This window comes from Penaeus vannamei, chromosome 23, assembly GCF_042767895.1.
Source record: "Penaeus vannamei isolate JL-2024 chromosome 23, ASM4276789v1, whole genome shotgun sequence".
Taxonomy (NCBI): Eukaryota; Metazoa; Arthropoda; class Malacostraca; order Decapoda; family Penaeidae; genus Penaeus; species Penaeus vannamei.
This window is the reverse complement of record NC_091571.1, coordinates 33,266,546-33,294,045: the sequence shown is the minus strand read 5'-3', so window position 1 is coordinate 33,294,045 and position 27,500 is coordinate 33,266,546. Positions and strand designations below refer to the sequence as shown.

Here is a 27,500-nt window from a genome sequence, read left to right as displayed (position 1 = left end):
GTTCTTGTAGACTGGAGGAAATACCTTTTTTTATGATATTATTCTTTTCGTGTTTTATATGCTACTGTGGCTTGCTTTATTTGTTGTTGTTTTCCTCCGTGGTTTTGGTTTATTTTCGTGTTGTTAATTCTATAAGCAAAGTGTGGTATTGTTTTTGGTATTTGATTATTGATGTATCTTTCCGTTAATTTCCAGAATTCACAACCGTTTTATTTTTTTAACAATTTGTTATCATTATTACTATTACTATCATTGTTAGTATTATTATCGTTAATATTATTATTATCATTATTATTATTATTATCACTATCATTATTGTCATTATCACTATTAATTTTATTATTGTTATCATTATTACCATTATCATTGCCATCATCAATATCATCATTAACATTATTATTCCCTAATCAACGCAATTTATATATATATATATATATATATATATATATATATATATATATATATATATATATATATATATATATATATATATATACATATATATATATACATATATATATACACATATGCTTCACTTTACAAAGAAATATGAAACCTTGAACCGAACTTGAAGAACATCCCGAGAAGAACATCCGCAGTCTGTCCCTAAATGCACCTGTTTAAGCGGAAGAACAGACCTACACCAACCCTGAATAACAAACCGCAAATCTCAGTCTGCCAGGGACTTACTTCCGCCCACACCCACGCCCATCCACGCCCACACCCACGCCCACCTTCTCCCTCTCCTTCTGGTACGGCTTTCTGGGTGATTCTTCCATCTTTGTGGTTTTCTCTTCTTTCTAAGTTCTTCTTTCTGTCTTTTTCGTTGTTCATTTTTTTCTCCGATTTGGTTCTTATTTTTTTATTTTCTTCTTGGTGTCCACTTCTCGCTTCTTCTTCCTTCCTCTTTGCTTCCTAGTCCTCCTCCCTATTTCTTACTTCTCCCTCCCTTTTGCTTCCTACTCCTCGCTTATTCTTCCTTCCTCCTCCATACTTCCTATTCCTCGCTGCTCTTTCCTCCTTCCTTGCTTCCTAGTCCTCCCTCCTTTCTTCTTCCTTCTTATCTGTCCCTCCTCCCTCCTTTCTCCTTCTTATCTGTCCATCCTCCCTCCCTTTCTCCTTCCTTCTTACCTCTCCCCCTACTCCCTCCTTCCTCCTCCACCCTCTTCCTCCTCCCCCTCCCCCTCCTTCCTCCTTCCACTCCTCTTCCTCCTCCCTCCTTCCTTCTTCCTCCTCCCCCCTCCCTCCTTCCACCTTCTTCCCCCTCTCTCCTCCCTTCCTCCTTCCTGCTTCCTCTTCCTCCCTCCCTCCTCCTCCCTCCTTCCTGCTTCCTCCTCCTCCTCCCCCGCTCCGCTTTGAAGGAGGCAGATCAGCTGTCACCCTCCGCAAGCGCTATGGGAACGGGCTCTCGAGTTCCGGTTCTGTCGCCATCCGGAAGAAATCGGAGACTTCGGCCGGTTAACTACCTCCCCCCCCCCACCTCCCCCCATTCCTTCCCCCTCCCCCTTCTTCCCCCTCCTTAACTACCTCCCCCATTCTTTCCCCCTCCCCCCTTCTTTCCCCCTTCCTCCACCTTTGCTTTGACTTCCTTCTGCTTTCCCCTCCCTCCCCTTCCCCCGTTTCTTCAATCTCTCTCCCTTTCTTAGGTTTTCTCTCTCCCCTTTTCCTGTATCTCCTCCCTTTCCCTTCCCCCCCTTTCTTGTTTTTCCTACCATTCTCTATTCACTTCCCTTTCTTCCTATTCCTCTACTACTTCCATCCCCTCTCTCTCCCTTCTTCCCCTTCCCCCTTCCTCCCCCATCCCCTTTCCTCTCCTTCTTTGACTTCCTACTCTTGAGATGCTCTTCCGTTTTTGTGCAATTAATTTCTTTTTTCCCCTTTTTTATTATATATATGTTTTTCTTCTTTGTCTTTGCTGGACAGTCTTTCTTTTAAGTTTTATATTTGTTTACTTATTTTCGATTTTCTTTTTCTCACGAATTTCTACTTATTCTAGTCATGTTTTTAGTTTTTTCTTTATATTTTCTTGTAGGATTTTAACGAAAAATCTTAGTACTTCTTTTTTAATCTCCATTTTTATCTACATATAACTTGCACAAGTTCCCAAAGTAAGCATAATCAGGCGTCTTAATTTCTTACGTTTTAATCATCAACTTAAAAAACCGTTATTTGTTTACGCCGAGTGTTGCCATTCCGAGGGCATCGCCTTTTTCAAACCGGTATGAATTTCCTACAACGAAAGTGGACGAACATCTGCGTTACGAACATGGGAAAAGACCGTAAATTCAGTCGTCACACAGTAGGGGTCCGTTTCGTAGTTTAGTGTAGTGATACGTCATAATAACGCGGGGGTTGCGTCGGATTTTGAATTGTGACGTCGAAGAATAAATAGGATTTTTTTTTTTTTTTTTGATTTTTTTTTTTTTTTTTTTTTTTTAGAGGTTAGAGTTAAGGGGGAGGCGGTTTCCGTTTTTTAGGGGGGTAAAGGGTTGGGGGCGGTTATGAGGAGGGGGCGGTTATGAGGAGGGGGATAAGACGAGAATAGTATAACTTTTAAAGGACAAGCTACTTTGAAAGATGAGACCATTTTTCTATTTTTTTTTCTTTTTTTTGGGGGGAGGAGGTGAGGGAGGGGGTGTTTTTAGGTGGTTTAGAGGAAGGGTAATTACTGGTTTTAAGGGTGAGAGGTCAGTCGTAATATATCCATAAAGGGAATAGGTACTCAAGTTGAGTCCAGCAAACACTACACTAGACTTACAGGGAAAAAATGCACTTTTAATGATAAAGATGACAAGCTAAATATGAAAAAAAATCATTATTATTATCATCATCCTAACTTTTATCGTTAAATGAAGATAATGTGGATAGCAGTAGTAGTAGGAAAGATTATGACGATAATAGTTAGTAAAATGATAAACATGATGATAAGAACGTACAGGCAATAAGTAAAATCAACGATGTCGAAAATATATATAAAATTACATTATATAGATAACGGACAAGCCTACAATTGCCATCTAACCTAATTCTAATTAAGAAAAATCAACAACAAAAAAACAAAACAAAACAAAAACGTAGAGATGAATAAGAATGAATAAGAAAAAAAAATTCTCTTTGGCTCTGGTTGACCATTCAACCGAGACAAACACAGACACATTCTTTCTCCAAACGTGTTCTTAACATGTTTGAGATGTCAACGATTGCGTCATCGCGGGTCCACTGTCACCTCTGGCAGGCAACGTAAATAGAGGGTTTGTTTTTCGTCGTGTCATCCGTCATGTCATGGTTCACTTCAGTCTCAATGAGGAAGTTAATGGGTGATTTTTTGTTTTTTTGTTTTTGAAAGTTTATTTAATTTTGGAGTGATATTGTTATTTGGTTTTGTTTTTATATGTTTATTTTTTATTCGTGAATTTCGTAAACATGTATAAACACCCGTGCCTCAGATAAATGCACACAAGTATGCGAGTATGGACACGCACACGCACACGCACACACACACGCACACGCACACGCACACGCACACGCACACGCACACACACACACACACACACACACACACACACACACACACACACACACACACACACACACACACACACACACACACACACACACACACACACACATATGTGTGTGTGTAGTGTGTGTGTGTGTATGTGTGTGTATGTGTGTATGTGTGTGTGTGTATATGTGTATGTGTGTATGTATGTATGTAATGTATGCATGTATGTATGTATGTATGTGTATGTATGTATGTATCCTCTGACTCACACACACACACACACACATGTGTGTATGTATGTATATATATATATATATATATATATATATATATATATATATATATATATAAGAGAGAGATTGATAGATAGATAAACAGATAAATAGGTACTCTTACTCTAATCATGATAAATCGTCTTTCCCTCCAACAACAACACCGCCCGCACACCCTCACCTCCCCCTTTCTACCTTCCTCCCTAACCCACCCCCACCCCCACCCCCAAAAAACACGCAGTCTGCATGAACCAAAGTCCACCAGCAAGTGCGTTGTCCTGGCCTTCCCCCTCCCCCTCCCGCTTCTTCACCTTCCTCCTTCCCCTCCCTCCCTTCCCGCTCTCCCTCCCTCCCCTTCCCCATCCCACCCTCTTCCCCCTCTCTCCCTTCCCCTTTCCCCTCCCTCCTCCCCCTTCCCTCTTCTCCCTCCACCCTCCACTCCCTCTCTCCCCCTCCTCCCTCCCTTCCCCCTCTCCCTCCCTCTCTCCCTTCCCTCTCCACCCATTCCCCCCTCCCCTTCCTCCCTTCCTCCCTCCCTTCCTCCACCCTCTCCCCTTCCCTCCCTCCCTTCCCCCTCCCTCCCACACGAGTCCTTAGCTCCGTTAGGTCGTCCAGCGAAGCCACAGCAGATGGCGCAGAGTCGGGGGGGTGGGGGTGGGGGTGGGGGAGCGGCTGTGGTGTGGCGTGGCCCTCGCTCGCCTTGTCATATGCTGTGCGTGCTCCGAGTATGCTCTCCGGACGGCGGCTGTTATGCTCGTATGCTGCACTCGGTGGCCGTGGTCTTCGGCAGGCGATGCTTGGGTTCCTCTCGTTTTGGTCTTTTTGTCTCTTTTTTCTTTATGTCTTCTTATCTTTATTCTTTGTTTCTTATTCATTTGTTTATTTTTCGTCTTTTCATTTCTTGTTCATTCCTTTATTTTTCGTCTTTTCATTTCTTATTCATTTTCTTTATTCTTTGTTTCTTATTCATTTATTTGTTTTTCGTCTTTTCATTTCTTATTCATTTTTCTTTTTTTCCATTTCTTACTAATTTTTTGTTAATTTCTTATTCATTTATTAATTTTTCTTTTTTTTTCTTTTCTTATTGATTTATTGATTTATTTTAGAAGGGTTGGGATACGGGTCTCGAGTTGTGTTATTGTTTTTTTTTTTTTTTTGGGGGGGGGTTAGGATGCGGAAATCAATGGCTTCTGTTTGACATGATGTGTTTGTGTTGGTGTTTGTTTGTTTGTCCGAGCACCTAATTCTACTTAAACGTTTCTTACAACATTCAAGGTCGAACGTTTTATTAGAATATCTTACTATGAATTATAAAATATTGATCACATCTCCAGAAAATTTAATTTATCTAATTAATATATCCAATCGCCCGTTTTTTTTCTCTAATTTGTTATTAACTAGAACATCATTTGAACTGAGATGCAATGACAACTAAATTACAAGCGAATTTATTGATTGCAAGTCTGGTTTTGTGTTCAACAGTAGATTTTACCATGTTGCAAAATATTACGAATGATGCAATACACAAATTAGCAACACGTGCAATGACCCAATGATCTGCGAATTGATGTTGAAGATTTTGACCCAAACAAAAATTGATACAATGATCAGTACAATCTTTTGATGTTTTTGTTTCAAGGATGATATGAACTTTAAAAGAAATGCAAAAAAAAGAAAAGAAATTAGAATGATTAAAAAAAAATATGTTATATCATCATATTTCATATTAATCTATCATTTGTTTACGTGAATATACGTACATAAGCACATATACACGGATACACAAACATAAAATAAATATTCTTTGTATACATCCGCGTGAGACTTTCGTGTACGTATTCCTGCGTGTACGAATTCACACGTATATTCACAGAGAACAAAAAACGCACACAGGAGATGGATATTTCCGCACATACCATCACTCTTAGGGATGGGTAGGGCCGAGTGAGAGACACGGATGTAGGAGTGGGCGGGCGGGGGGGGGGAAGTTGTACGTACGTGGGCGTGGGTGGGCGTGGGTGGGCGGGCAGGAGGGTACGAATGCGAAAGATAGCAAGCGCATGATATCATCAGATTTGTAGAAGTCCCCCCCCCTTTCCTTCCTTCTGTGGTAATACGCGTTTTCTGTTATTTTTTTTAAGCTTTTACCCTTAGCTCTTTAGTTCTCAGTCCTTGACCCTTAAACCTTAGCCCTTACCCTCACCCTTAGCCCTTACCTTCACCCTTAGCCCTTACCCTCACCCTTAGCCCTTACCTTCACCCTTAACCCTTACCTTCACCCTTAGCCCTTACCTTCACCCTTAGCCCTTACCCTCACCCTTCGCCCTTACCCTCACCCTTAGCCCTTAGCTCAGTCCTTAAACCTTACCTTCACCCTTAGCCCTTAGCTCAGTCCTTAAATCTTAGCCCTTACCCTCACCCTTAGCCCTTACCTTCACCCTTAGCTCTTACCTTCACCCTTAGCCCTTACCTTCACCCTTAGCTCTTACCTTCACCCTTAGCCCTTACCTTCACCCTTAGCCCTTACCCTCACCCTTAGCCCTTAGCTCAGTCCTTAAATCTTACCCTCACACTTGAAGGAGAGTTGAGGGTTCGGAAAGGGCTAGAGGATGGGTGATGAGGGTGGAAGGGTGAGAGAGAGGAGGGGGAGGGGGGAAAGGAGGGAAAGGGTGGAAAAGGGGGGGGGGGAGAAGAAGGGGGTTGGAAGAAGAAGCTTTAGAGGAAGGGTGGAAGGGAGTGGAGGAAGGGTGGAAGGGGAGTGGAGGGAGAAGGAAGGGTCCTATGGAGGGAGGGCAAAAAGTGGTTCGAAAAGGGATAAAAAGGAAAGAACAAAGAGGGGAGAGAAGGGGGAAGGGGGAAAATGAAGGGTAAAATAATTGATTTCGAAAGGAGAGAAAAAGTATCGAAAGAAGGGAGAGGGGAGAGAGGGGGTTCAAAACTAGCCGGGGGGGGGGGGGGAGGGAGGAGAGGGTCCAGATGAGGGAAGATGTTCTGACAAAGGGAGAGGAGAGGAGAGGGAGAGGGGGAAGGGAGGGAGAGAGGAGGAGGAGATGGGGAGAGAGACCAGGAGAGGAGAACTAAAACCGGCAACTCACTCCAAGAGACACTCCAGGTTCCGACTTCAATAATTTAATTCATCGACTCATGATGAATGACTCAAGAAATCACCCATTGACAAGTTATTCGCACGCAAACCACCAAACTATGTTACACCTTGTTATAAATCACCAGCAACCATCGGGCACCAGGTGATAACGGTCTCATTTGGCCATCGCCGTAATGAGCCAAATAACGGTTGATTTTTAGCAGGTGGGCGAGGGGGGGAGGGGGAGGGAGGGGGAGGGGAGAAGGACAGGATCTTTATGAAGAATAGGAAGATTGAGGATGCGAAGTATGAGGAGGAAAGGATTATAAGGATGGATTTTTGTTAAGGAAGATGGGTCTTTTTCTATGAGTGTATTTTGTATGTGATATGTCTACACGTATGTACGTATACTGTGCATGTAAATGGGTGAATTTGTGTATGTGTTTATGTATAGATGCGTATACGTTTATATGGACAATCATATTGTATCTGTCTACATGTCTGTTAGTATATCCGTCTATCTATCTATGCATCAGTATACTTGGGATATACCTATCTTTATTTATGTATTTACCTACCTACTGTTTATTTCCACACACACACACACACACACACACACACACACACACACACACACACACACACACACACACACACACACACACACACACAAACAAACAAACAAACAAACAAACACACACACACACACACGCACGTATGGGACAAAGCCACAACAAGGTATTTCGAACTTCCGGTCAAGAGCGAGGGGCCGGTTAACTTTTTTTCATCGCCGGTTAATGGCTTATAAAACCATTGGTGACGTCACGGCAGCGAGCACTGGGGTTGTGGTTGTAAAAGGGCCGCTAATTCGACATTAGGACCAATAGCATTTGTCTCATGGTTTCTCCGCAAATTAGTGGAATTGGGGGGAGGGGGGGAATGTGTGTCCGTGTACGTGTGTGGTTGTGGATGTAGATGTGTGGGTGGTTGTGCATGTGTGTGTGTGTGTGGTTCTGAATGTGTGTGTTTGTGTGTGTGTGGTTGTGAATGTGTGTGTGTGTGTGTGTGTGTGTGTGTGTGTGTGTGTGTGTGTGCTTGCGTGCGTGTGTGCGTGCGTGCATGTGTGTGTGTGTATGTGTGTGTGTGCGAGCGCATGTGTGCTTGTCAGTGTACATAAATATCTCTACTTCTCTACTTTTCCTAAGACTAAATACCTGAATACACGTGAACAAATCCAACCACACACGTGCACAGATATTTACAACTATGCATGTAGCATTAAGCACAATCTGTTCCCGATGACGCATGCGCCTTGTTCCAATCCTGCACAATCCCGAATCGCACGTAACAATTCGGCGCAAAATGACCGCCATGAGACCGCACCGACGAGACGAAAGTGGCGGGAAAATTCAAGTGTCATGTGGCGGGCGGAGTCACTTTCTGTTGCTAATTGTTCGAACCCGTGAAGAGAGCTTGTCGACATTCTCTTTCGTTCTCTCTCTCTCTCTTTCTCTTTTTTTGTTGCCTCTCTTTTTCTTTCTCTTTTTATCGTTCTCTTTTTTTCGTTCTCTCTTTGAGTATTCGTCTCTTTCTTTCTCTCTTTCTCTATTAATATTTTTAATTTATCGGATTCTCCTCTCCTCACTTTTTACCTTCTTCCTTTCTTATATTTTTCTTTCGTTTTCTGTCCCTGTTTGTTTCTTTTTTATTCTCTCTTTTACTTTACGTTTCTTTCTCCTTTTATCGCTGTCTCTCTTGCTCTTGTTTCTTCTCTACTTTTGTACCGGACTTTCTCTTCTCTTGAATTTTACTTTCTCTTCTCCTCTCTCTATATATCTACCTGTATATCTATCTATCTCTATCTCTCTCTCTCTCTCTTTCTCTCCCCCCCCATGTATCTGCCCGTTATATCATTCTATATATTTCTATTATTCTGCTCTCTCTCTCTCTCTCCTCTCTCTCTCTCTCTCTCTCTCCCTCTCTCTCTCTCTCTCTCTCTCTCTCTCTCTCTCTTTCTCTTTCTCTATTTCTCCCTCTTTTCTCTCTCCCTCTCCCTCTCCCTCTCCCTCTCCCTCTCCCTCTCCTCTCCCCTCCCTCTCTCTCTCCTCTCTCTCTCTCTCTCTCTCTCTCTCTCTCTCTCTCTCTCTCTCTCTCTCTCTCTCTCTCTCTCTCTCTCCCTCTCCCTCCCTCCCTCCCTCCCCCACCCGCTCCTCGCCATCTATATCTCCATGAACACATTTTATTTTAAGAAGATGTATTTCTCTCTCAATCCGAGCAAGATGAAATGGATGCAAAATAACTCACGAAATGCATATAATACCTCACGTTTGGCTTTCACTCACAAAAATAACTGATATAACATTACTCAACCTCCTCTTTTAGTGGGATTCTCCTCGTACTCAACAAGAGGCGATTTACTCATGAATCATTTTGTTAGTTCGTGACAGACAGGGTTTCTCATCATATAAGAAGACTTAAGAGAAGTTATTCCGAGTAGAAAATTCTCTAGTTTATGTGGTTCCCATGTTTAAGATTAAGTTTATAATGATTGCTTCTGTCGTTCTTCTTTGTCTTGGTTATTACGTCTTTTTGGGGTCTTTATTTCTCTAAGAATGTAACGGCATTGTGAGTCAACGAGAGACAGATGGAGTGGATAGTGTAGTTATGCTTCCTTGTTAAGCTCTGTTTCTTGTATTCCTTGTTTACTGTGATGTCGAGTTTGTTTACTTTCGGAGAAGAGTGAAAACCAGGTGTGTAATACTACGGTATTTCATTTAGATTATACTGTTTAGTGAATGTGAAATTCCTAGATCTGTGCTATATTCTTTGTGCGAATAGTTGATGACGGTACCTTTTGTAGACATGCTAAAACAACAGTATGTCATAGTTGATATGGAAAAATCCTTAAAATATTGAGAGATATGGGAATAATACGAATGATGATGATAAAAATATAGAGGAAGATAATGACAATAATGGTAAAAATAACCGTGATGGTATTTATCATGAAAAAACTCGGTTCTAATGTTTAGCATAGTTAGCCCTACACTTCGCAAGTATCCGTTTTCTCTGATACTCCAAGCGCTCCGTTCTCTCATGCGAAACCCCCGTAGAGTTCATGCAATATTACGAAATGTTGCGTCCTGTAATCCAAATCATCATCATCATCATGGGGGCTGACGCCGACGGGGGCGCATAGCCGCATCCACCCTTCGCTTCCACCCACGAGGATCCCTCATGGCTAGACGCCAGGCAGGGACTCGGCCCATCTCTAGTTCATCACGGCAGGTTTGGTCGATCTGCCCAAGCCACGACTTCCTCGGTCGTCCCACAGGCCTCCTCCACCCAGGGTTGTCTCGAATAGAGACGACCTGATGGGCAGGATCATCCTGAGGAAAGCGAGCCAGGTGGCCATATAGCCTGAGTTGGCGATCACGGATTGTGCAGATAACAGGGCTTGTGCCAGTCTCACGGTGCAACCGTTGGTTGGACACATGGTCCCGCCAACAGTACCCCATGATCTGGCGCAAGGACCTATTGCAAAAGGCTTCAAGACGAGCCTCCAAGGCACAGGACAATGTCCAGGTTTCGCTACCGTATAGCAAAACTGGCATTATCAGGGCCTTGAAAACCCGAAGCTTGGTCCTTCTGCACAGGTACCGACATCTCCAAATACTCTTGTTGAGAGAGTTCATGACCCCTGCTGCCAGGCCAATCCGTCTGCTGACTTCATGGTCTGACAGCCCAGAGTTATGAACTACACTACCAAGGTATGTAAAGCTCTCTGTGACTTCAATGTCCTCGCCGCAAGCACGTACCGACTGAACAGGTTCTCCTATCAAGTCCCCAAATTCCTGGACCTTGGTCTTGGTAATCCAAATGATCGTTTATAACACATTCCATACAGTATTTACAGAGCGATAAGACAGTTCAAGGAATTCTGCCGTATCAGGAGCCTCAGATAAGGAGGGATCGAGCTAACTTGGGAAAACAAGAAGAGTAGGTTGGGTGATTTTGAATACGTTCACGAACACAATCACGTTTGGCCCACTTTCCCGCATGTCTTTCTCTCGTTCATTCTCTCCTCTCAAGTTTTGTTTCGTGTAATTTCCTCCGTGTCGCTCCTTTTGAGGGCCCTCTCTGGGTAAGTGTGTCAGCTTAGGTTAAATATGTTCTGTTGATGGCGCTACATCAGATCGAAAAATGTGCAAGTCATTCATCTTTCATTAATTTGAAATATATAACCGAATATCTGAACAAATTGATGGAATAAACTAGAAGTTGGATAGATATATGTGTTCGCTTGCGGATTGATAACAGCAATTATGTCATTTTCCATTTATTACAATAGTTATTCTTGTTCATTTTGCTTCTAAATTACCTCCTGTGTTCTAGGAATGACAGGTGTTACCATTCACTGTGTGTCTAAGTAAATGAGAGAGAGAGAGAGAGAGAAAGAGAGAGAGAGAGAGAGAGAAAGAAAGAAAGAAAGAAAGAAAGAAAGAAAGAAAGAAAGAAAGAAAGAAAGAAAGAAAGAAAGAAAGAAAGAAAGAGAAAGAAAAAGAGAGAGACAGTGACAGATAGACACAGACAGACACAGACAGAGACAAAAACAGACTTACATACATACAGAGACTTTATTAACCCGAAAAAAACATATATATCAGTACCACCATACACACACACTTGCTTTCTTATGTGCTTGCGTGCAGACGAAACAGACCGACAGGCGTGGGAGGGACAAGCAGGTCAAGGATTCTGAGACAGGAGAGCAAGAGGGGGGGAGGGAGGGGGGGTAAGGATGTGCCCCTCCCTACCGACGCCCATCCGTCTGTGGATCGTGTAATATCTCAAAAAGGAAACTTGTTCGTACTTCATAAAACATAAGACACTCCAATGTACAGTAATGGTATTTCTTCCTTGATTGACTGTTTTGTGGTTTAGTTGTCATCACTGTTATCATCATTATTATTGTTGTTGTTCCTGTTTTTTTTGTTATTCTTATTGTCATTCCTTTGTTATTGTTATTGTTTGTATTATTATTATTATTATTATTATTATTATTATTATTATTATTATTATTATTATTATTATTATTATTACTATATCTACTACTACTACTACTACTACTATTATTATTATTGTAATTGTTATTGTTATCATTATAATTACTATCATTATTACTATTATCGTCACGGTCATCACTATTATCGTTATTGTTATTACTATTAGCTTTAATTTTACTATTATAATCATTATTATTAATCATGCGTTTAGCTTCACGATATAAGATGATATGGATGGAAGGGAAGACATAAAATGCCATTACATCATAAAAAAAACAGCGTTATTCCCTATCTTCCCATAAGATATTACTATCTCTGTTCTGAAAAATGTCTATAGGCTCCAAGAGGCTTTTCAGTCGGCCTAATTCGCTCTTATTCAACGACTTTTTCTTACTTTTTTCACTCTTTGTTGAACGCACCACGACCGGAACTGACCCATTATCCCGCCAGGTGAGGCGACTTTGCGCTCTGTCGCAGGGACACGTAAGGGTATGTTTCCCTTGCGTTGGTACAGGGGCCGTTCGTTATTGTCCGCGTGACCCGCCGTTGTTGACGTGTTATTACGGACAGCGTAAGGCAGATGTATATATAACGTCGAGAAATATTTACCAGGTTCTTCGTTAATCGAGAAAATGTATAGGTTTACTTAAAATGGAAAAGGAAAATAACGGAGATACCGTCCATAGAAAACCAGTGTTCCGACTTGTTTTGAGGGAGGACTCATGTATTAATGTTCTTGCACGTAAAAATGCCTCAGGTGCACAGGAAGTGTCTCCCCATCCGGGCCTTCCTTCGCCGTCGACCAATCAACCACATGTTTACACTACTTCGTTTTTTAAGATTCTAACAAATGCATACGATATATAACAAATATAAACAAATACTTGGGGAAAGAAAATGTGAATATAGATTTCTCCAAGGACACCTAGCAAGGAGGCAAACAGGTAATGAGTGTTTCACAGGGACAGCGGTGGTGGTAGGGAGTTGGTGGCGGAGGGGGGGAGGGGAGGACTAAGGGAAGGAGTAAGCGAGGGTACGAGGAAAGGGAGGGAGGGGAGAGTGGGAGGAAGTGTGCGAGGGAGGGAGGGAGGTAAGGAGGAACACCTTTTATTCTTCCAGCAATTTTTTTTTCCTTCCTTGGTTGTACCACCATCACCTGCGGGTCTCCTCCCTGTCTCCTTGCGAACCACACCCGATCATTCTGGCAGTGACTGGTGAAGCGGGTGGATCGGCGTCTGCTTGCTTGCCTGCTTGGTTTATCGCCCGACCTTCTTGGTAGGGTGAGAGCTCGTGCCAGAAAAGATCATACCAAGAGCTGTGCTTCGAAGGTGACGTTGTGCTCTGCTGCCGGCGAGAAAGGTAAGGGTGAAAGTGGCCCAAGAACGACGCGGAAGGGGTGTGGAAGGGAAAGAAGTGAAAGGAAAGGAGGATGGAGGGAAAAAAAAGGGGTGAGGGAAGTCAGGGGTCGGTCAGAGAAATACCTTAGTCACCCCTATATCCACTTTCCATACTCTGTCGTGCTGCTGTAAACGTTTTCTATGTTTCAACCCTCCCATCCATCCTTTATGTACCTACGAAAAGGGAAGAAATGAAGTGAAAGAATTAGTCCCCGATAAAAAACGTGAGACTAACATAACACTGTGATTACGGGCAATGCATCCATCGCGGACAGAGGAACCATCGTATGCCCGAAACATGCCAGACAAGACCAAACACCTGACGAAAGGTCATCAAAATGTCACATCGTGAGCCGCCTCCCAAGATAGCTTCCACGGCTTTATTGTGCAGATCGCCGGCATTGTTTAACACTTTTGCGGATGAATAAGCGCGCGCCGATGTCTCTTCAAAAAAGAAAAGGAAGACTTGCATGAGGAGTGGTGTGCTGGTGTCGTAATGATCAGCGCCCGCGGAACAGATGTCTTTTTAAAATCATTCTAGTGCTGTGGTATGTGGCCGTTGGTGCTGCCTTCGGTAAGGTCGACTGCTCGCTGCCCCAATTAGACTTGGCTCGCCCTTATGATAACACAGGCACTCCTTGATTATTCCAGTGACTTTACATACTTAACATTATTAAATGTCTTATTTTTTTCATTCTGTATATGTATATATATTTTTTATTATTTTCAAGAGATTGTATTTTTTCATTACTTTCATTTCATTTCATGTCGGGAATTCGGCTTTGACAGATTGTAAAAGTTGCTGCACCGGGTCAACATTTTCCGACGGGTAATTGGCATGCTGTGGTTGCGGCCCTGAGAGAATAATCGGTTGCCGAATTGCTGAATTGCTTTACGATAAGGCATAGGCTGTTTTTTTGCCATGAGTTCACACACGCACACATACTCGTGCGTGTTTGTGTGTGTGTGTGTGTGTGTGTGTGTGTGTGTGTGTGTGTGTGTGTGTGTGTGTGTGTGTGTGTGTGTGTGTGTGTGTGTGTGTGTGTGTGTGTGTGAGTATAAACATATATGTATATACACATACATATATACACATACATATATACACATATACACACGTGTGTGTGTGTGTGAAATAATGGCTTAATTATGAAATTATATTATTATTAATTAATTAATTATTAATTATGAAATTATGCACCATAATGTTAATAATGATGATAACGATAATGACGATAATGATAAAGAAGTGACTAATAATAGTAATGAAGACGAATGAAGGTGAAGCTGATCATGATAATGAAGTTGAAAATGACGATAAAGGTGATGTTACTAATAATGATTATAATGGCAATGCTAGCAATAGTGATGGTAATGGCGATTTACTGATTAATGATAATGATGATAATGGTGATTTAGTAACTAATAATAATTATGAAAATGATGGTGATTTAATAATAATTTAAAATGATAATGATAATAGTAGTAATAGTAGTAATGATAATAATAGTAAAAATGATACTAATAATGATAATCATAACAGTAAAAAAAAAAAAACTGATTTCTTCTCCCGCCCTTCCGCGTATCCATGGGGGGGGGGACTGATCCTCTCTCCCCCCCCCCCCACTAAGTATTCCGGGAATGGTGACAAAGGGCGTTTCATGCAAGACTGCGCAAGTGCAAAACGATGTCTGGAATAATATGACATTTCCATTGTGTGTTCAGTTTGTTTCGAAAATAAGGACTTATTGTTATCTTCATCATCTTCATCTTCGTCTTCGTCTTCGTCTTCGTCTTCGTCTTCGTCTTCGTCTTCGTCTTCATCTTCATCTTCATCTTCATCTTCATCTTCATCATCTTCATCTTCATCTTCATCTTCATCTTCATCTTCATCTTCATCTTCATCTTTATCTTTATCTTTATCTTTATCTTTATCTTTATCTTTATCATCTTCATCTTCATCTTCATCTTCATCTTCATCTTCATCTTCATCTTCATCTTCATCTTCATCTTCATCTTCATCTTCATCTTCATCTTCATCTTCATCTTCATCTTCATCTTCATCTTCATCTTCATCTTCATCTTCATCTTCATCTTCATCTTCATCTTCATCTTCATCTTCATCTTCATCTTCATCTTCATCTTCATCTTCATCTTCATCTTCATTACTATTATTACATTAATCATTACCATCACTATCGTTATGTTTATTTATATTACTGATACTATTATTATCGTTACCATCATTGATATGATTATCATTAACATCATTATCACAAACTTTATCATTACTTTTGCTGCAAAATTCAAGATCCACAGAAGACAAAGAACAAAAATTCCTTCATCCCCTTTCCTCTCTCTCTCTCAACCGCCCCTCACACGCCCCTTCACGCCCACCCCTCTCTCTCTCCGCCCACCCCCCTCCCTCCCCGCCCACCCCTCTCCCTCCCCGCCCATCCCCCCTCCTTCCCCGCCCACCTCCACCGCGCCGTGACAATCTCCTTCTATCTCTACGCCCCGATAACGCCCATCCCGCCCATCCCGCCCACCGCCGCCCATTTACCGCCTTTCCGCTAACCCGGGGCCTTTGGGGGTGACGCTGTGATTTCAAAAAAGATTACAGGTGGAAGGTGCCCAAGGGGATCGCACGCGCGCACGCAAAACGCTTGTGCTTTGTTTGTTTTATATTATTTTTTTATTTTGTTTTTGTTCGTAATTTTGCCGCTGATATTCTGCTTCTATGACTACCTGACTATTTTTATTTTCTTTCTTTATTTATTTTATTTACTTATTACATTATTTACATTATTCTAATGATATGGCTACCTCTATTATTACTTTATTTATTATTATTTTATTTTCATTTGTTTTGTAATCTCATCGCTGCTATTCTACTTCTATGGTTACCTCTATTATCATTACATTTTTCTATTTCTATTACTATTACTGCTACAACTGCAACTATGTCAAACTGGAATACAATCGGTATGATTATTGTTATTACTATTGCCAAATTGATTATTGATTATTATCATTATTATTATTGTTTGGTTGCTCTCTTTTATTATTATCATTATTATTATTGTTTTGTTGCTCTCTTTTATTTTTATCATTATTATTATTGTTTTCTTGCTCTCTTTTATTATTATCATTATTATTGTTGTTGTTGTTATTATTATTATATTATTATATTAGTTTTATTTTTCATAATTATCTTTCTTACTCTTCCCTTCTCGTGAATTGCGAAAACGTGCGCGCGCATCCCATAAACCATTAAGACAACCAGCGCCTCCATATATGTTCATACACATCAAAGTAAACATATATAGCTTCATATGTATGTGTGTGTGCGTTCGTGTGTGTGTGTGTGTGTGTGTGTGTGTGTGTGTGTGTGCGTGCGTGTGCGTGTGCGTGCGTGCGTGCGTGCGTGCGTGTGCATGTGTGCGTGTGCGTGTGCGTGTGCGTGTGCGTGTGTGTGTATGTGTATGTGTATATATGTATGTATATACATGTATACACACGCACACACACACACAAACACACACATTTATTCATTTATTCCTCTCCGTCTGAAGCAACTCCCACCGAATTCCCTGGCTGCGTGCGTGCTTGCATTAGCCACCGTCTGACGTAATTAACACGTACCCTGAAGCGGCATTTACGACGAGCGGGAAACGAGCCCATTTGTACCTCACGAGCGAATCGGTAATGGCCGCCGTTGGTATTGAATCTAATTGGGTGGTTGACGGTTTCTCTATTGGGGGGGTGGGGGTGGAAGGGGGGTATGGGGAGGGGGGAGAGGGGGGTGGGAGGAAGGAGGAGTGGGAGGAAGGGAGGAGGGGGTGGATAGGGAGTTGGTGGATGGGGGAGGAAGGGAGGGATGGAAGGAGGGAAGAAGGAAGGGGGGGGGGGTGGATAGGGAGATGGGGATGGGGAGGAAGGGGGGATGGAAGGAGGGAAGAAGGAAGGGGGAGAATAGTGAGGGAATGGGTGGAGGGAGAGAAGAAGGGAATAGCGGAGAGGGATGGATAGATGGGAGATTAAGAGGAAGAATGAAGAAAGCAGGAGCCCGGAGAAGAAGTGGGAGAGGGGGATGAAATGAGGAATAGAGGAAAACAAAGGATGAAGGAAGAATGAACGGGATGAATGAAGATCAGAAACCGAAGAAGGTAGAGAGGACAATGGAAAAAAAAGAATAGAAGGACGAGGAGAACAAGGAGAACGATAAGTAGGGAAAGACTGAATGGTTAGTGAAGACGGTTTGTGAGGCTTTCTACTCATTTGGAGAAGCCTCAAGAGGGGGGGGGGTCCTCCAAGCCAAACTTTTACAAATTGTGTTATTATTATTATCATATATCATCATGAATATTTCTAGGTCCATTTCTATATGCATTTATCACTATTATCAATGTTATCTTTACCGCCATCATTTGTATTATTATTGCTATCAGTTTCTTTGTTGTTATGTGTTATTATGTTGTTGCTGTGGGAAAAAGGGGGGGTTAGTTTCAAACGATGTTTTCATTATCAATTTTACCGCTTTTGCAGTATTATTTGGCCGATAGCTATATTAACTATAAATGACTTTATATTCATTAACTATAAATGACTATAAATAACATATCTTTCCTGGTGTAAATAAACGGGGGTAGCATACCAGCTGTTCAACTCACACCAACAGAAGCTTATGATGATAAATTGACAATGATATAGTAAAGAAAAGAGGGAAACCAACAGAACCGTATGATGATGAATGATATAGTAAAGAAAAGAGGGAAAAAATCTTGATCTTGGCAACAGGGAGAAGGATGGATGGGAATTTCCGGTTTTTGGGAGTGGGTCCAGCGTGAGGGCCTGTGTTGTCCGGTCTTGCCCTCTTCAGTCTGTCGTCTTCTGCCCCGGGTGCGTGTTGTGGTTGTTCCCTGGTCCCTGCCTTCCGTTCCCCGGTTCCATCGTTTGCCGATCTCTACGTTTCTCAGTTTCTATCTTTCCTTCTCTTTATCTTTCCCAGTTTCTACGTTTCTCGGTCTTTCTCAGTTTCTACGTTTCTCGGTCTCTTCGTTTTCCGGTTTCTATCTTTCCCAGTTTCTTCGTTTCTCGGTCTCTTCGTGTTCCGGTTTCTATCTTTCCCAGTTTCTTCGTTTCTCGGTCTCTTCGTTTTCCGGTTTCTATCTTTCCCAGTTTCTTCGTTTCTCGGTCTCTTCGTGTTCCGGTTTCTATCTTTCCCTGTCTTTATCTTTCTCAGTTTCTTCGTTATCCGGTTTCTATCTTTCCCAGTTTCTTCGTTTCTCGGTCTCTACGTTTCCCGTTCTCTTCCTGAACCTATCTCAACCTAGCTTAAAACAAGGGAGCATCGGGCGGACACTTTCCACTCCTCGACCAGGTGGGAGAGTCGTTGGTTGGATGTTAGCATAAATATTTTATTTCATCTCTTTTTAATGGTTTATAAGGGAAAATGAATATTTTGTGGCGTGTACGAGCGTCGGAAGTATACCAGACGAACGTTGCATGTATCTAAACACGCAAACACATGCAACAAACGCCACAAAACGTTAATGTGTCGACGCAGCAGACCGAATCGCAAGAGAGGTTTTAACACCTTTCTTGAACGCTCTCCAAGTCCCTCGAGGATCAACAGGAAGTGTTAAAAAAAGGACTATCTCGACGGATTAGAAAGTCTATCACGTAATGCGCCCAACAACACACGGAAGACCTCTGTGACCAGCTGTTAGTGACTCCACAGGTGGCTTGAAAGAGGTGCAATGAAAGGCTCAATCACCGAGCGATTTATTTTTATCATCAGAGTTACAAAATAAGTCATTGATCTGTCCAAGAGATTAATGTCAGTATCTCTGGACAGTGATGATAACGCTATTTATATATATGTACAAGGTTGGCAAGGAAAGTAAGGGAAGTATAGTGTAAATATCATCCGTTATGTTGACTCTACCTTGCGAACTATTTGAGGAGAAACCCCAAAACAACCGTTGTAAATGGAACACAAATAGTAGTATTTATTTGGGTAACCTCTATTAAAACCACAGACTCTGGGGTATACTATTTAAATCGTTTTATGGATGAACTGTGTAAGTTATACGGATCCATTATGCATAATTTTTATCTCTTGTTCCGTGCGAGTCTTTGCTCTTATTTGACCTTAACGACTCGTCTCCAGGAAGAGCGGGTTATTTAGGGCACTGCAGACAAGATCACCTCGTGCCCCTTGTCGTTCGGGAGTCTATTTTTAGGACGCGTGGGTGTAGGGGAAATAAAGGAGACACAGCGATTAAATAATAAAAAAGGCGCGTTTTTAGGAATAGTTATGTTACCCCTAGAATGGCTGACAACATCGTTTTTCTTTATACTTTCCCGTTTTCGAAGCAGAGACTAAAGTAGATTTGCGGTATTCCAAGTATCATGTTTTTTTTTATTATGTTTATGGAATCCTTTTTAACAAGTACCAGCGCATTTGATTTCTATTTTTATAAATATCTGTGTAATTTACAAATGTCTAGATTTTTATTATCAACTTAGGCATTGTAATTATTAGTATTTTTCCAAATGTTATCATCATTGCCATCAAGATATCTGTTCTACCGTTTTTTTGTCACAGGATGATATTAAACCTAATGCCAATACATTGAACTGTGATTATCTAGGCCAAGTAAAAAAATATTAAGATTCCTGAAACATGATAACGGTAAATAAGGCCGTTAAGTTGTTTTTTTCTTTTCTTTTTTTCTAGGAATACGAATCGACATCGATTTTTTATGATATACTAATAAATCGTTAGGAATTTAGTCAAGATATCATCAAAATCTCAAAGGCGACTCCTGAAAATAGTTTTATTTTCTTATGTATATATTTTTTTGTCAGTATCATTATCACTTTATTATGTTCGTAGCATTATCGTTATTATTTTCACGATTACTGTTATTCCTTCCTTTTCCTATATCTTTCTTTTATCTCTTTAAGAAGAACGATTTTGATGTTCGTCTTCCAGGTCATGCAAATTGCAGGAGATGAAACTTTGTGCAATTTCGGCAAAAAATGTGTACTTTTTGGCGAAACCTGAAAACAGATGCTTGTCGTGGAATTTCGTTTTAATTTCCACTGCGGTTGGTGGACGATGTCTTTCTTATATTGGAATTCGTTAATTTATTTTAATTGCAATTTACTTTTTGGGGGGGAGTTCTAATTATTATTTTTTTGTTTTGTTTTCATGTGGAATTAAAGTTCTTGAAGAAATTATGAGCTTGTGGGGGTGAATTTACATTTTTTTTTTTTTATTTCGGATGGGTGGAGATGTGTGTTTGCGTTTAACCCTCTTTTCCAGTGTGTATATATGCACACATCTACCCGTCTGTCGACCTCCCTCTCTCTCTCTCTCTCTCTCTCTCTCTCTCTCTCTCTCTCTCTCTCTCTCCCTCTCTCTCTCTCCCTCTCTCTCTCTCTCCCTCTCTCTCTCTCTCTCGTTCACCACTGTCTCTCTCTCTCTTTCTTTCGTTCTCCACTCTCTCTCTCTCTTTCTTTCTTTCGTTCTGCACTCTCTCTTTCTCTCTCTCTTTCGTTTTCCTCTCTCTCTTTATCTTCTCTTTCTTCTCTCTCTCCTCTCTATCTATCTATATCTTTCTCTCTTTCTGCCTCTACTCTCTCCCTGTCTCCTCGCCTGAGTAAACAGAGTAGAAAAATGATTTAAAGATACATAAACACAAAAGCAGAAACATAATTGCCAATTAAATCCGTCACCATATAATTTGACGAGAGAGGAAAAGACGCGGACTCCGGGCGGCGTAGGGGTTCCCTCCCGGTCTGGCAACAGCGGCGGCGTGCGTGGCCCGAGCGCCATATGGGTAACCCAGTTCTCTTTGGTACCTGCAAGTTCCATCACACGGTCTCGGACGCCCACCGCCCACCAGTCCGGTTTTCCCTCTCCCGGACTCGACGGCGGCGTTGGGACTCGTGTTGGGGACTCCCTCGTTGTCTCCCATTTTCCCCACGTCTGGAAGTAAACGAGACACGCGCTTTTTTTTTATTTGGAGTGCGTGGTGAGATATTCCTAGGGGGAGGCGTTTTGTGAAAGCCCGCAACGTTGCCAAGGTTGGAGGTCAGCGTCGCGTACACACTTGCAGACAAACGTACACACACACGAACACACATGCGCGTCCATGCTGTCGGGCTGTCGGCGGGCTTCCAGCTGCCACTGCTCGGCGACGCAACAGTCAGTGTTCCAGTCGCGTCGGTTCCCTACACGACACTCGGGACGTCCCACTCGGTGTCTGAGGAGGACTTGGTGTCGAGTGACTGAAACTTCACAGGAGAAAATAGAAGAACTTTTATATCATTTCGTGTGTTATATACCAATACTACTGCGGTGGTTCTTGTGATTAGCCGTGTGTTTTAGTGCCTTTTATGATAGTTCTCAATTGTAGAAAAGAGAAGGACTCTGAAGATAGACCAAGCCATTGAAAATAAATACAGCAGATAAATAAACAAGAAAATAGCGCAATACACCCTAACTCGTGGCGTATTTAAGAGGCTTATCTGCACAAGAGGGGGACGAGGAAGCAGCCCAAGTGTAGATTATGGACGACTCTTACATACTTATTCCCTGCTCTGCACCAGTCTGAAAAAAACATGTGATAAACAATAACAAAAAAAAAAAAGCACAGAAGACCCCCCACTGGAAACGGAATTGAAAAATAAATAATAAAGATATTAAGAGCTGTGGGAAATACGTGAAGAAGTGTCTGTGGCTTAATTGTTTTGCTTGTGGAAACAGACAACCATGAAGGAAGCAAAGAAAGGTGAGGTGCACTACGCATGAGGCAATCATGCACTTAATACCCGCATGTGTCATTCACACTGCAGGTAGAGAGAGTGAGAAATAATGTAAATAGAGGAAGAGGGAGCGGGAGGAATGGAGACAGAGAGAGGAAGATAGGGAGGTTGAGAGAGAAATAGAGACACAGACATAGGCACATAATGACAGATAGAGGAAGATAGTAAGAGAAAGGAAGAATGAGAAATATAACGTATAACACTACAACGTACGGTAGAACAAATAGAAATAAAATACATGAGATAAGCAAACAAAACAAAACAAAAAACAAGCATGATACATTGTCACGTGGATAACATAACAGACCATTGCCAATTTTGATCCAAATGAAATAAATAGGAAACAGATCATTGCCAATTTTGATCCAATTGAGATAGATAGGAAATGTGAGAAAGGGGATAGGGGTGGGGGCGTGGGGGGAGGGGGAGGGGGGGGCTTCCGGTGCGTATACTAACCCCATGAAGCAGGAATTTGTCTCCGCCCTCGTTATTGCAATGATTAGGGTGATTTGGCGGCATCATTGCACTCATTTTCATGGTATTGCATGCGTGCGTGCGTGTATGTATGTATGTATGTATGCATGTATGTATGTATGTATGTAGGTGGGTGGGTGTATGTGTATATGCATATGAGTTCGTTTGTGTGTGTATGTGTATATGTATATGTGTGTTTATGTATGTATGTGTGTGGGTGTATGTGTATATGTATATGACTGTGTTTGTGTATGTATGTATGTGGGTGTATGTGTATATGTATATGAGTGTGTGTATGTATGTATGTGAGTGTATGTGTATATGCATATGAGTGTGTTTGTGTATGTATGTATGTGGGTGTATGTGTATATGTATATGACTGTGTTTGTGTATGTATGTGTGTGGGTGTATGTGTATATTCATATGACTGTGTTTGCGTATGTATGTGTGTCGGTGTATGTGTATATGTATATATGTGTGTGTTTGTGTATGTATGTGTATATGTATAAATGTGTGTGTTTGTGTATGTATGTATGTGTATATGTATAAATGTGTGTGTTTGTGTATGTATGTATGTGTGTATACGTGTTTGTTTGTTTTGAGAGTGTGTGCGCGTAATTCTCGCAATATACATCATTCTTCACATCTGAATGTCCTTTCAACACGACGGCCAATTCATCTCCATTCATATGTTTAATGAATGTCAAATTCCTTTTGCAATCCAGGACACGTTGTATTTATTCTCATTAAGGGAAGGGAGGGAAGGGAGGGGAGAGAGGGGAGAGAGGGAAGAGAGGGAAGAGAGGGAAGGGAGCGAAGGGAGGAAAGGGAGGGAAGAGAGGGAAGAGAGGGAAGAGAGGGAAGAGAGGGAAGAGAGAGGGAAGAGAGAGGGAAGAGAGAGGGAAGAGAGAAAGAGAAAGAGAAAGAGAAAGAGAAAGAGAAAGAGAAAGAGAAAGAGAGAGAGAGAGAGAGAGAGAGAGAGAGAGAGAGAGAGAGGGGGAGGGAGGGGGGAGAAAGAGAGACAGACAGACAGACAGACAACAAATTAATCAAATGAAAACTCAACGCCATTGATCTACCTTCCGTTTCCTGCAGTCACCCTAATTAACAGTAGTTCCCGCGAGGTCGATTCTATTTCCTTTAGCAACCGCGAGGACATCACCTTTCGCTTTCGGCCCGCGAGGACACGCACTTTTTTTGCAAGTGACCGCGGGAGCAAATTTTTTTTATGGGGGGGTCTCTATTTTTTTCGTTTTTTTTTGGGGGGTAAGGGAGGTTGTATGATATGCTTTTATTTTCGTTTTATTTGTTTGTTTATTTGTCTATTTTCTCTCCCTCTCCCTCTCCCTCTCCCTCTCCCTCTCCCTCCCTCCCTCCCTCCCTCCCTCCCTCCCCTCTCTCTCTCTCCCTCTCTCTCTCTCTCTCTCTCTCTCTCTCTCTCTCTCTCTCTCTCTCTCTCTCTCTCTCTCTCTCTCCCTCTCCCTCTCCCTCTCCCTCTCCCTCTCCCTCTCCCTCTCCCTCTCCCTCTCCCTCTCCCTCCCTCCCTCCCTCCCACCTCATACCCCATTCTCCCTCCAAAGAATCCACATGCACACCATCCATTCCTCTCCATCACTAACCATCCTTTTTTTCCTTTTATCCTTCGCAGATTACGGCAGCGAGGAGGAAGGAGAGGGCTATGAGGACGCGGCCAATGACTACGTCTCTGCAGAATATCCTGACGAAGGCCTTGGGGAGTCCGACAGCAGGTCCTACTATGCCGAAGATCCTGGTAAGAGCGGACTTCCCGTTTTCTATGAGTTTAGGTTTGGTGGGAGGGGGGACTATGGTAAAGAGAGAAAAAAAGTGTTTGGTTTGATTTTCGGAAGTAAGTGGGTTAGAGTTGGTGGTTGGTCGGATGGGGTGCCCTTGTTGTTGTTGTTGTTGTGGTTGAGGATGTTGTTATTTCTCTTTTCTTTCTTCATTTTCTTTCTTTATCTCTTCTCCTTCGTCATCTCCTCTTTCTCCTCCTCCTCCTCCTCCTCTTCTTCTTCTTCCTCCTCCTCCTCTTCCTCCTCCTCCTCCTCCTCCTCCTCCTCCTCCTCCTCCTCCTCCTCCTCCTCCTCCTCCATTCTGAAATTTAAACATAATTTTATAACTGACAAACCACGTCTAAGTGAATGTTTCCAATAGTGATATTATGCTTCACATTTTCGTCATCTGTTCTGCAAAGAAAATCCAAAATTCCAGAAAAAAATATTAAGAAAAAATATTTGATATTGTAACAGGCGAACGAGACATATAAATAGCAGCCGTGGGAGAACAGCTGGAGAATTTTGTTATATTTTTGCGGTTAGAATTACAAAATGGCTTCTTTCGTCACACCGGGAGATTGTTCAGCAAAGTTCGTCCTGTTGAACGCGGTTTCCTAAGTGATGGTTTTGTTCAAGATGACGGCTGAGGATGCTGAACAGTTGAACACTGAACAGGATAGCTTGAACTTCGGGATTTTTTATTACACTTCTGTGATTTTAAGTTGATGTTTTAGTTGTTATTTTTATTGTTATTGTTGGTATTGTTGTTGTAATGTTGTTAGTATTGTCGTTGTTATTGTCATTATTATTATTACGGTTGTTCTTGTTATTATCATTGTTCTTGTTGTTATTATTATTGTTATTCTTGTTATTTCTGTTCTTGTTGTTATCATTGTTATTGTTATTGTTATTATTGTTATTATTTCTGTTCTTGTTGTTATCGTTGTTATTTTACTTATAATTGTCGTAGTTGTTTTTGTTAGTGTGTCTCCTTATTGTCGTTGTTGTTTTTTGTTGTTTTCTGTTACTGTGTTTCGTGTTATCGCGAGATGATCGAGACACACCTGTCCAGATGACACGTGCCTTCATCTCCCGCATCTCCCAGCATCCAGAGCGTGACGGATGGCACAGGGCGGCGGCGGGCGTGAGGAGGGAGAGTGGGCGGGGGGGTCGGCGATGAATGTCAGTCATCTACGCCCGCAGCGACGCCCACTCTCGCTCGCCCATCTGCGCTTCGGCTAAATCATCCTGTGCAAGCGGGGGCGTCTGTTATCTTGGGTTTTCACGTTTCTTTTAAGATTTCGCCGCCCGCAATCTCGACTGCGGGTGTGTTTCACGCCCGCGCACGCACCTTGAGACCACGTACACGCACGTATACTTGTACTCATACTTATACTTATACTTGTACTTATACGCACGCACGCACGCACGCACGCGCGCACTCACATACACACACACACACTCTCTCTCTCTCTCTCTCTCTCTCTCTCTCTCTCTCTCTCTCTCTCTCTCTCTCTCTCTCTCTCTCTCTCTCTCTCTCTCTCTCTCACTCCCTATCTCCCTCTCTCTGTCTCAATATTTCTCTGTCCCAATCTCTCTCTGTCTCAATCTCTCTCTCTCTCTCTCTCTCTCTCTCTCTCTCTCTCTCTCTCTCTCTCTCTCTCTCTCTCTCTCTCTCTCTCTCTCTCTCTCTCTCTCTCTCTCTCTCTCTCTCGTCCCTCTCTCTCTCTCTCTCTCTCTCTCTCTCTCTCTCTCTCTCTCTCTCTCTCTCTCTCTCTCGTCTCTCTCTCTCTCTCTCTCTCTCTCTCTCTCTCTCTCTCTCTCTCTCTCTCTCTCTCTCTCTCTCTCTCTCTCTCTCTCTCTCGTCCCTCTCTCTCTCTCTCACGTCCCTCTCTCTCTCCCCTCTCTCACGTCCCTCTCTCTCTCTCTGTCCCCTCTCTCTCTCTCACGTCCCTCTCTCTCTCTCTCACGTCCCTCTCTCTCTCTCGTCCCCTCTCTCTCTCTCTCTCTCTCGTCCGCTCTCTTCTCTCTCTCTCTCTCTCGTCCTCTCTCTCTCTCTCTCTCTCTCTCTCTCTCTCTCTCTCTCTCTCTCTCTCTCTCTCTCTCTCTCTCTCTCTCTCTCTGTCTCTCTCTCTCTCTCTCTCTCTCTCTCTATCTATCTATCCCATCCTCATACCAACATACCAACATCATATTCCGAGAGAGAGAGAGAGAGACATAGACCGCATCCTCGCCCAGCATGCATCCAATCCCGCCCACAGTGTTGCCGCCAACGCCCACGTCCAACCTTTTGTCAGTAAAAAAAAAAAAAAAAAAAAAAGATGCATCGATCAGACACTCACTTCCATGAATGAATTTGCAATATGAAAGCAGTTAATTATCATGAATGAAAGTGGATTGTGAAAGCAATTAAATCTTCGCCTCGTTAGCGTATAGAAAGTATAAAAAAAAATATATGATATAAAAAATGATACGTATATATTAGGAAGCGACTTTCTCACCAAGGTAAAAGAAAAGATAGAAAAAAAACGATAGAAAGATAAGAAGAACAAGATAAGATAGAACAAAAGGGGAAGGAAATGGGAGATTGACCTCAGATTCATTGTGAGAAAGGGTCAAGGTCAAACGAGTTTAAAAAGCACTCGTGACTCTCTCGGAGGGCGAGTCACGCAAATTGGGAAGAGAGGAGAAAAGGTGATAAAGACGGGAGAAAGAAACAGTGGAAGAAGAGGTGCTTATTGTTCTCTCGTCTGCTTTGTGCATGTTCTCTCTCTCTCTCTCACTCACTCTCTCACTCTTTCTTTCTTTCTTCTCTCTCTCTCTCTCTCTCTCTCTCTCTCTCTCCTTCCCTCCCTTCCCTCCCTTCCCTCCTTCACTCCCCTCCCTTCCCTCCTTCCCTCCCTCCCTTCCCTCCCTTCCCTCCCTTTCTCTCCCTTCCCTCCCACCCTCTCTCCCTCTCCCTCTCCCACCCTTCCCTCCCTCTCTCTGCCTTCCCTCCCTCTCTCTCCCTTCCCTCCCTCCCACCCTCTCCCTCTCCCTCCCCCCTTCCCTCCCTCCTTCCCTCCCT

At 42.4% G+C, this 27,500-nt stretch overlaps 1 protein-coding gene across 6 annotated transcripts in view; it reads left to right on the top strand.

Moving 5' to 3' along the window:
* LOC113826669 (uncharacterized) overlaps positions 1-27,500 on the top strand; it is a 605,469-nt gene that overhangs the window by 518,731 nt on the left and 59,238 nt on the right. For all 6 annotated transcript variants that reach the window (XM_070137939.1, XM_070137942.1, XM_070137940.1 and 3 more), the window contains one exon: positions 24,289-24,411. In XM_070137939.1, the coding sequence (XP_069994040.1) occupies positions 24,289-24,411 (123 nt within the window). The remainder of the gene's footprint in view (positions 1-24,288; positions 24,412-27,500) is intronic.